The 10826-nt window shown below is 41.9% G+C and overlaps 1 protein-coding gene across 1 annotated transcript; it reads right to left on the bottom strand.

The window, feature by feature from the left end:
- Positions 1–6796: 6796 nt before the first annotated feature.
- Dusp21 (dual specificity phosphatase 21) lies at positions 6797–7654 on the bottom strand. Its single transcript, XM_048461609.2, has one exon. It carries the CDS (start codon positions 7516–7518, stop codon positions 6946–6948), a length of 573 nt encoding a protein of 190 aa, XP_048317566.1. The 5' UTR covers positions 7519–7654; the 3' UTR covers positions 6797–6945.
- Positions 7655–10826: the final 3172 nt, after the last annotated feature.

Genomic DNA, 10826 nt, shown 5'->3' with positions numbered 1-10826 from the left:
CAAGCTGTTTTAAATACTGTAGCTCTGTAATAGAGTTTAAAGTCAGGGATGGTAATGTCTCCAGAAGTTCCTTTATTGTATAAGATTGTTTTGGCTATCCTGGGTTTTTTGTTTTGCCATATAAACTTGATTATTGTTCTCTCAATGTCTGTGAAGAATTTTGTTGGGATTTTGATGGGGATTGCATTGAATCTATAGATTGCTTTTGGTAGAATTGCCATTTTTACTATGTTGATCCTACCCTTCCAAGAGCATGGGAGATCCTTCTGTTTTCTGTTGTCCTCTTCAATTTCTTTCTTCAATGCCTTAAAGTTCTTGTCAAATAGATCTTTCACTTCCTTGGTTAGAGTTACCTCCAGATACTTTATGTTGTTTGTTGCTATCGAGAAAGGTGAAGTTTCTCTGATTTCCCTCTCTGCTTCTCTATCCTTTATGTATAGGAGGGTTACTGATTTTTTTTGGGTTGATCTTGTAACCTGCCACATCACCGAAGGTATTTATCAGCTGTAGGAGTTCTTTGGTAGAGTTTTTGGGGTCACTAATGTACACTATCATATCATATGCAGATAATGAAAGTTTGACTTCTTCCTTTCCAATTCGCATCCCCTTCATCTCCTTATGTTGTCTTATTGCTATTGCTAGAACTTCAAGAACTATGTTGAGGAGATATGGTGAGAGTGGACAGCTTTATCTTGTTCCTGATTTAGTGGAATGGCTTTGAGTTTCCCTCCATTTAATTTGATAGTAGCTGTTGGCTTGCTGTATATTGCTTTTATTATATTTAGGTATGATCCTTGTATCCCTAACCTCTCCAAAACCTTTATCATAAAGGGTGTTGAATTTTGTCAAATGCTTTTCCTGCATCTAATGAAATGATCATACGGTTTGTTTCTTTCAGTTTATTTATATGATGGATTACATTGATAGATTTTCTTATGTTGAACCAGCCCTGCATCTCTGGGAGGAAGCCTACTTGTTCATAATGGATATTTTTTTAAATGTGTTCTTGGATTCTGTTTGCCAGAATTTTATTGAGAATTTTCACATCGATGTTCATGAGTGAGATTGGCCTGTAATTCTCTTTCTTGGTTGTGTCTTTGTGTGGTTTTGGAATCAGGGTGACTGTAGCTTCATAAAAAGAGTTTGGGAATGACTCTTCTGATTCTATTATGTGAAACACATTAAGGAGTATAGGTATCAGCTCTTCTTGGAAGTTTTGATAAAATTCTGAATTAAAACCATCAGGTCCTGGACATTTTTTGGTTGGGAGGTTTTTTTTTATGACAACTTCTATTTCCTCACGACTTATAGGTCTATTTAAATTGTTCACCTGGTCTTGACTTAATTTTGGTAAATGGTACTTATCTGAAAACAAGTCCATTTCTTTTACATTATCCCACTTTGTGGCATATTAGCTTTTGTAGTAAGACCTAATGATTCTCTGAATTTCCTCAGTGTCTGTTGTTATGTCCCCCTGTTCATTTCTGATCTTGTTAACTTGCATGTTCTCTCTCTGCCTTTTGGTTAGGAGTTTCACAGTATCTTCTGAGGAGCCGGCGCAGGATCCGTATCCTTCTCATCCAGGTCACCTTCTCGGCAATCGGGCATTGGCAGTAGCCTTCTGCTTTCCTATGCCCATATGCTTGCCCTTCCGATTAGCCAAAGTGTTTTTCCGGCATTGAGCCCGTGAGTGGACAGTCACAGACTTCCGAATGATCAGCCCATCTTTGATCAGCTTCCGTATCTGCTGATGGGAGTTGGCATTGGTGATTTCATTGGTCTCATTGGGGTCCAATCAGACCTTCTTTTTACCACAGCACAGGACGCTAGAGGCAAGCCTCCTCTGTAGCCTGAGCATACTCATGACTGCAGATGCAGCAGCAATAGGGCTTTAATTTCTTTATTTCTTCTCTGACCCAGGGGTGGTTCAATAGCTGACTGTTCAGCTTCCATGAGTTGAAGGCTTTCTGGGGGTAGAATTATTCCATGGTGATCTGATTAGATACAGGTGGTTACTAATATTTTTTTGTATCTGTGGAAATTTTCTTTGTTACTGAGTATGTGGTCAATTTTTGAGAAGATTCCATGAGATGCTGAGAAGAAGGTATATTCTTTCCTATTTGGGTGGAATGTTCTATAGATGTCTGTTAAGTCCATTTGGTTCATTATATCTGTTAGTTCTCTTATTTCTCTGTTAGGTTTCTGTCTGGTTGACCTGTCCATTGGTGAGAGAGGAGTCTTGAAGTCTCCTGCTATTAGCGTGTGGGGTTTGATGACTGCCTTGAGTTCTTGTAATGTTTCTTTTACTTAAGTGGGTGCTTTTATATTAGGGACATAGATATTCAAGATTGAGGCTTCATCCTGATTAATTGTTCCTGTTATGAGTATATAGTGTCCGTCTCCATGTCTTCTGATTGATTTTAGTTTGAAGTCAATTTTGTTCGAAATTAGTACAGCCATACCTGCTTGTTTCTTAGGTCCATTTGCTCGAAAAACCTTTTCCCAACCCTTTGTTCTGAGTAGATGTCTGTCTTTGTGGTTGAGGTGTGTTTCTTGTAAACAACAGAATGTTGGATCCTGTTTTCGTATTCATTCTCTTAGTCTGTTCCTTTTTATAGGTGAATTGAGTCCATTGATATTAAGTGATATTAATGACCAATGGTTGTTAACTCCAGTTATTTTCTTCTTCTTCTTTGGTGGTAGAGTTTGTGTGTTTCCCTTCTTTGAGTTGTGCTTGTGAAAGGTCGCTAGATGTCTGAGTTATTGTGGGCATTATTGGATTCCTTGGTTTGTGATTTTCCTTCTATTACTTTACGTAAGGCTGGATTTGTGGCTACGTATTGTTTAAACTTGTTTTTGTCCTGGAATATTTTGTTTTCTCCATTGATGGTGAACGAAAGCTTGGCTGGGTATAGCAGTCTGGGCTTGCATCCATGGTCTCTTCGTTTTTGCAGCACATCTATCCAAGACCTTCTGGTTTTCATGGTTTCCATAGAGAAGTCAGGTGTAAGTCTGATCGGTTTACCTTTATAAGTTACTTGACCTTTTTCCTTTGCATCTCTTAATATTCTTTCTTTATTCTGTATGTTTTGTGTTTTGATTATTATATGGCAAGGGGATTTTTTTTGATCCAGTCTATTAGGTGTTCTGTATGCTTCTTGAACTTTCATAGGAATATTCTTCTTTAGGTTGGGAAAGTTTTCTTCTATAATTTTGTTGAATATATTTTCTGGGCCTTTGAGCTCTAATTCTTCTCCTTCTTCTACCCCTATTAGTCTTAGGTTCAGTCTTTTTATGGTATCCCAGATTTCCTGGATGTTTTGTGATGAGAATTTGTTGGATTTGCTGTTTTCTTTGATCAGTGCGTTTATTTTCTCTATAGGGTCTTCAGCATCTGAGATTCTTTCTTCTATCTCTTGTATTCTGTTGGTTATGCTTGTTTCTTTAGTCTCTGCTTGTTTTCCTAGATTTTCCATATCCAGCCATCCCTTGGTTTGTGTTTTCTTCATTGCCTTCATTTCAGTTTTCAAGTCTTGAACTGTTTCCATTATCCGTTTGATTGTTTTTTCTTGGTTTCCTAGAGTATCTTTTAGGGATTTATTCATTTCTTCAAAATTTTTTGTTATTCTTCTCATCCATTTCTTTAAGGGAGTTTTTCTACATCCTATTTAAGGGACTCTATCACTTTCATAATGTCTATTTTTTCTGCTTCTGGATTAGGGTGTTCAAGTCTTCCTGTTGTATGTTCACTGGGTTCTGGTGTTAGGTTGTTTTTCAGATTGTTGGAGGAATTCTTGCATTGGTACTTGCCCATGTCTTCCTTCAAATGCTCTCTGATGGATCTTCTGGTACAAGATCATGGCTCCTTGCTGACCAGGGACCTTGCAGATAAAAGGCCTAGCTTGCTACTTGCAGTCTTTGTGAAACAAAGGAACTCCCACCTGGTTGCACTCAACACCCCTTCCCAGCCCCAAAAGAGGCTGAGCTGGGGGATCTTCTGGCCCCAAAGAAGGGAAGGTGTGCCTGGGAGCAAGATGAGATGGGGTAGGAAGAGAGAGGCAATAGTCGGGGAGAGAAGCCCCTTCACAATGACCAGCAAGTTTAGGGGGTTGAGCAGTGTCTGTGTTCCGTTTCTGGGGCTTCTGCTGCCAGTCAGGAGCACACTCACCCCTCCAATGAATCTTCTGGTACACGATCAGGATCAGGGCCCCTTGCTGGCCAGAGACCTCACAGATATTGGCCAACTCCTATGTATTAATTTAACCCATCTCCATTAATCTGTTTATTGCCATGTGGCAGTGACTTACCAGGTAAAGTTTCGACGTCTGTCTACAGAGGGACTACATGGCTTCTCTCTGACTCCTCTTTCTTTCCCCCAATATTCAGTTTAGTTTTCCTGCCTAGCTCTGTTCTACCCTATCAAGCCAAATCAGTTTTCTTTATTAACCAATGGTAATCACAGCATACAGAGGGAATTCCCACATCAGATTCAACCTGAACAGTCCTAATCTGTCTCTTTCTGTGTCTGTCTAGAATCTTCTGAAGTACAATGACTGGACCTGGGTCAGAGCCCCACGTAACTAGAATGTTGTAACAAATTTGGATTTTAGGGCCCACTTATGGGACTTATTCACGCATCCCTTTGCTAAGTGCTCTACCCAGATACAGTAACTAGCAAGACCAGTTTAGAATCTGTGATTCTAAGCTAGGCATGGGTGGGTTTGGATTTGGGGGAGGTGCATTCAACAGAAGAAACCTCTAGAAAGGTTTTAAATCTATGTTCCTTCTCTGGTTGGGTCTGACAAGACCTTAATCCAGTTTTTACACACTGTATGATTTTTTTGTGGGAAGGGAGAATATTCTGTAAACAACAAAGAGCTGCAGAGTTGGAGACAGGCCATGAGGAGCATGTTCACTGGTCTCCACTCTCAGCTGAAATCTAGCAGGTGCCGGGTTGTTTTGTCTTCAGAAGGACTCTATGACAGAAGGTCTGTGGTTGCTTTGAAAGAAAACTGAGGCTCAGAGAGACACCCCCCCCCAAAGACAATAGAAGGAAATGTCAGTAGTTGACAGGACTGAGACATGGCCAGCAACTTTAGCCTTTCAAGTTGTGCTGACTAGATTTATGTCAACTTGACACAGACTATAATCATCTGAGAGGAGGGAACCTCAATTGAGAAAATGCCTCCGTAAGATTGGGTTGTGGATCAGCCTAAAGAACATTTTCTTAATTACTGATTTATAGGGGAGGGCCCAACCCATGGTGTGTGGTGCCATCCCTGGATTATATAAGAAAGCAGATTGAGTTCCTGTCCTGGCTTCTTCCTTCAGTGATGGACTACAGTGTGGAAGAATAACCCCAATAAACCCTTTCCTATTCAACTTGCTCTTTGGTCATGGTGTTTTGTGGTTTTTTTTTCTTTCCACATCAGTAGAAATCCTAAGACACAAACAAGTCAAGGCCCATGAGAGGAACCTGAGGCCCAGTCAGCTCATTCTCAGCACATAATCTGAAAAGAAACTAATGTCCTTTTGGGATGTTGCTGAGGGGGATCTCTTGACCCGCTGAGGCTCTGATGTTTAGTACATTACTCAAAAACAAAACAAAACAAAACAAAAAAACAACCAAACAACAAACCCAAAACTGTATAGAGTGGAATGATTTCTTCAACAAATGCATACATCCAATCTACAAAATAAAAGTTGGGTTACTGGAGTCAAAGGCCAGACAGGGATGGCCTGGGACTCCCAGAGGTCTCCCAGATCCTGATGGCTTGGAAGCCATTTTTCAGTAGGATCTTACCTGAGATGTCATGATGTCAAAGGCTCTGACATGGAGTCAGACTGGGAAGAATATTTACTTGCAGGGTAGTCAACCCAGGCAGGGCTCAGGATCCCAAATCTTCTGTATGTTCATGGTGCTATTGGCAAGTCTGTTTAAGCTGAGCAGAACCTGCTCTGCTGACCCCATTCTCCCACACTCCTACCTCACACATCTAGTCCACTGTCATCTCCTTCTTCCTTACTTCTCAATCCTCACTCACACCTACCCCCTTCACCCCACCTTCCACCTCCATATATTCCTACCTCACATATCTAGTCCACTGTCATCTCCTACTTCCCTACTCCTCAGTCCTCATCTCACCCCACCCCCCCTTCACCCCACCTTCCACCTCCACATATTCCTACCTCATAATCCAACTCTCTCCTCCCTGGAACTTCTTCCACCTCCACACGTAATCTACACCATAATCCAACCTTCTCCTCCCCTGCTTTCTATTACATCCACATACTCCTACCTCATAGCCCTAAACTTCTCTTCCCTTGCTTTCTCTACTTCCCCACATCCTCCCATTCCCACTCATTCCCACCTGTTCTAACTATACTTCACAACCATAACCCTCCCACCACTATTCTCCCCCACCTCAGCATACCCCTACCACAAAATCCCAACCCTCTTCTCTCTCTCTCTCCCATATTCTTACATCACACATATCACCTCTCTCATTTTCACTTTCCGAATCCTGTCTAACATCTCCAGCCTCCCAGTCACACCTTCCTCCAACCCCTATCTCTGTACCTCACACCTATATCCACATCTTTCCCTATCCCCTGACTTCTGCCATGTTCCTTCCTTCTGCCAGTCACCTGACCTGTCCCTTAAAGAGGTAAGGAACATTTCACCATTTTACATTTACTGAATTTTGTTCTTTGAAGATAAGACTTAGAAATATTAGAAACATTTCATCATCTTACAATTTAACTTTATTTGAAGATAAAATTCCAATCCCTTCTCTCCCCTTTGCTCACATCCACAAAGTCTCTTTCTCGCTTGCTCTCTCTTTCTCTCTCTCTCTCTTTTTTTTGTAACCAACTGAAAGTCCAAAGTCATTCCTTTATCTTGATGTAGGAGCCAATGCAGATGTCAGGGGAGAAGTGGGTGGCTCACATTGGCTCCATTAAGTGGACCTCCGTTTCATAGATATTAGGGATCAGACCCACAGGAGAGTTGATCATGTAGATAGTATTCCTACTAAATAGCTTGAACTCATAATGAATAAGTTGCTCCCAAAAGCCATTGTTGGGACGAATTGTTGGGCGGCAGGACTTGGTCCATGTGTGCGCATCCAGCAGGGTCATGGTGTGGTATTTCATGAGATAGGCAAGGCAGAACGCTGCTGAGCGACTCACTCCTGCAGCGCAGTGCAGCAGCGTGCGGCCATTCCTCATGTCCACACTGTGGATACGATCAGCTATGGGGTCGAAAAAGTCATAGAGGTAGGAATTGGGAGCATCACTCACCGGCACTTGCACATACTGAATGTCTTCAAAGAACGTGTTCACTACTTCTACCGAGGCATTGATAATCGTGGTGATGTGGTTGTTGGACACGGTGAGTTTGTCATTAGCAGCTATAGCATTACTGATAAAAAGGCTGTTAGTTATTTGAGAGAGGCTATAAATGCCTTCCTGTTGGATAGCTGGAGATGGAAGGAGACAAGACGCTGTAGTCATCATGGCGTCGGGTCAGCTGTCTCTTTGTACTAGGTTCCAGGGCACCAGTTTCTGCAACTTTAGGAAAACATCTGCTTTGCTAAAATCTTAGGTAAAGGTATGGAGGAGAGAAGTCCAAGCACTTGATCATTAATCTCTGTCTCCTCCTCTACTCCCCACCTGTCACAATGGTGACTAATCTGTGTCTCTTCTCCAATGCCCAGACATCACAATCTCCAAAGACACAAGCCTCAGGTTTCTAGGGCAAAGGTAACTTTAGCTGCCCCCTAGCTAGGAGGTCACAGTCCACTTTCACTTCTCTCTCTCTCTCTCTCTCTCTCTCTCTCTCTCTCTCTCTTCCTTCTCATTTTCTCTATTTCCTTCCTTCCTTCCTTCCTTCCTTCCTTCCTTCCTTCCTTCCTTCCTTCTTTCTTTCCTTCCTTCGTTTTGTAGTTGTTTGTATTTGAGACAAGATCTCAACATTAGCCCAGGCTGTCCTAGGCTTTCCTAGGGGTTGGGAGTACAGGCCTGCCTGCATGACCATGTCCATTTTCCAATTATTTTCTTCATAGTGTATAGTTTATTTATTTTTTGAGACAGACTCTCAGGTATTCCAAGGTGATCTTGAACTCTTTATGTAGCCAGATGTTCTTGAACTTTTATTCCTTCTGTCTTTACCTTTTGAGGACTGAGATTACAGGCTTGCATCTATTCATAGAGTTCTATGGATAGAAACCAGAGATTCACAAATGCAAAACAAACACTCACCTGAGCTACATCACCAGCCTTAGTTGTTTTTAAAAAGAGAAAACAATTACTTTGATATTTTTTTTGCCTTTTAAAATGTTCTAACACAACATATCTGATTTATGTTTTAGTTATTCTACCTCTCTGACCATAACACCTTTGAATGCTTCTGTTTCATTAATGTTCAAGAACAGAGTTTATACTTTCCACACAAAGTAGTAGTCTCATATTTGAAGTTGCAATGGCCTTTGACTCATGTGATGTGCTAATCACTATAAGATTTCAGCAAGAATAGGGCTTGACTGTGATTGGTGAAGCTGTCATGGCACTTCTTTGTCAATTGTAACCACAGAATTTTGTTCCTGTTTATACATACATTAGAGCTGGTTGTAAGGAAGCATAGCTAATGTATTTCTAGTGGTCAGTTGTGATTAATTCAGGAGTGTCACTTTTCATTTATACATACATCCCAGTTGATTTATCTCTGGATTCTTTTTATTCCCTGAAACAGTAGCTCAAATAATTTCATCTACTTTCTTCAAAAGAGCTTCCCGCCATCCTTATCTCCCTGGCTACTCCAAAGGGGCGGCTTCCCCCAGCTAAACCCCCTCTCCTCCTACGCCATTCCAGCTTTCTGCCTGGAAACCCTACCCTTCCTCTCTCCCTTTTTCGGGGCTTAAATTCCTCCAACTCAGCCTGGATGGGCACCATGGCCGGGACGGGCAGTGAGTGCAAACTGGAGGGAGTCCCTTTGTTCTAGAAGCCTGCCTGCAGCAAGGTAAGACTGCAGGCAGGGAGACTTCTGACCAGCGAGTGCTCTGATCCTGTAGCAGAAGATACAATGGAGGGGTAAGTATGTTCCTGACCACCACACAAGTCCAGAAAGGGAACACACAATCTTCCTGCCATCCTTATCTCCCTGGATACTCCAAAGGGGTGGCTTCCCCCAGCTAAACCCCCTCTCCTCCTACGTCATCCCGGCATTCTGCCTAGAATCCCTACCCTTCCTCTCTCCCTTTTTCGGGGCTTAAATTCCTCCAACTCAGCCTGGGTGGGCACCACGGCCAGAACGGGCAGTGAGTGCAAACGGGAGGGAGTTCCTTTGTTTTAATAGCCTGCCTGCAGCAAGGTAGGACTGCAGGCAAAGTGATTCTTGGATAGCAAGGAGCAATAATCTGGTAGCAGAAGACCCAGCAGAGGGAAGAGCCATTGGAGAGCATCTGAAGGAAGAGATGGGCAGGCGCGAAGACAACAATTCCTCCAACAATCTGAAAAAAAAACCATGAAAACACCAGATCCCAGCGATCTTACTACAGAAGGACTTGAACACCCTATTCCGGAAGAGGTGGAAAACAGTGTCATTATGAAAGCAATAGAGTCTCTTAAACAGGGTATGAATAACTCACTTAAAGAAATAGAAGAGAAATATAACAAAAAATAGAAGAAATGAGTAAAGAAATGGAAGAGAAATATAACAAAAAGTTTGAAGAAATGAGTAAATTCGTAAATGATACCCTGGGAAACCAAGAAAAAACAATCCAACAGGTAATGGAATCAATTCAAGAATTGAAAACTGAAATGGAGGCAGTGAAGAAAACACAAACCAAGCCCCCAGCTAATCCCTCTCTCCTGCTACGCCATCCCAGCTTTCGGCCTGGAACCCCTCCCGTCCTCCTCTCTCCCTTTTTCGGGGCTTAATTTCCTCCATCTCAGCCAGGGTGGGCACCGCGGCCCAGGGCAGGCGGTGAGTGCAAAGGGACCGGAGTCCCTTTGTTCTAATAGCCTGCCTGCAGTGAGCTAAGACTGCAGGCAAAGTGATTCCTGGATAGCAAGGGACACTAATCCAGTAGAAGAAGACCCAGCGGAGGGAAGAGCCATTGGAGGGCATCTGAAGGAAGAGATGGGCAGGCGCCAAGGCAAAAATTCCTCCAACAATCTGAAAAACAACATGAAAACACCAGATCCCAGCGATCTTATGACAGAAGGACTTGAACGCCCTATTCCGGAAGAAGTTGAAAACAGTGTCATTATGAAAGCAATAGAGTCTCTTAAACAGGGTATGAATAACTCACTTAAAGAAATAGAAGACAAATATAACAAAAAGATGGAAGAAATGAGTAAAGAAATGGAAGACAAATATAACAAAAAGTTTGAAGAAATGAGTAAATTCGTAAATGATACCCTGGGAAACCAAGAAAAAGCAATCAAACAGGTAATGGAATCAGTTCAAGAATTGAAAACTTAAATGGAGGCAGTGAGGAAAACACAATCCGAGGGCCGGCTGGATATGGAAAACCTAGGTAAACGAACGGAGACTACAGAATCAAGCTTAACCAATAGAATACAAGAGATAGAAGAACGAATCTCAGATTATGAAGACACCATAGAGAAAATAAACGCCCTGACCAAAGAAAACAGCAAATCCAACAAATTCTCATCACAAAACATTCAGGAAATATGGGACATAATAAAAAAAACCAAATCTAAGAATAATAGGAGTAGAAGAAGGAGAAGAATTGCAGATCAAAGGTCCAGAAGATATATTCAACAAAATTATAGAAGAAAACTTTCCCATCCTAAAGAGG

Source organism: Myodes glareolus, chromosome X, assembly GCF_982192425.1.
Source record: "Myodes glareolus chromosome X, mMyoGla1.1, whole genome shotgun sequence".
NCBI lineage: Eukaryota > Metazoa > Chordata > Mammalia > Rodentia > Cricetidae > Myodes > Myodes glareolus.
Note: the sequence above shows the minus strand (reverse complement) of the source record. Positions and strands in the feature narration are given on the sequence as shown.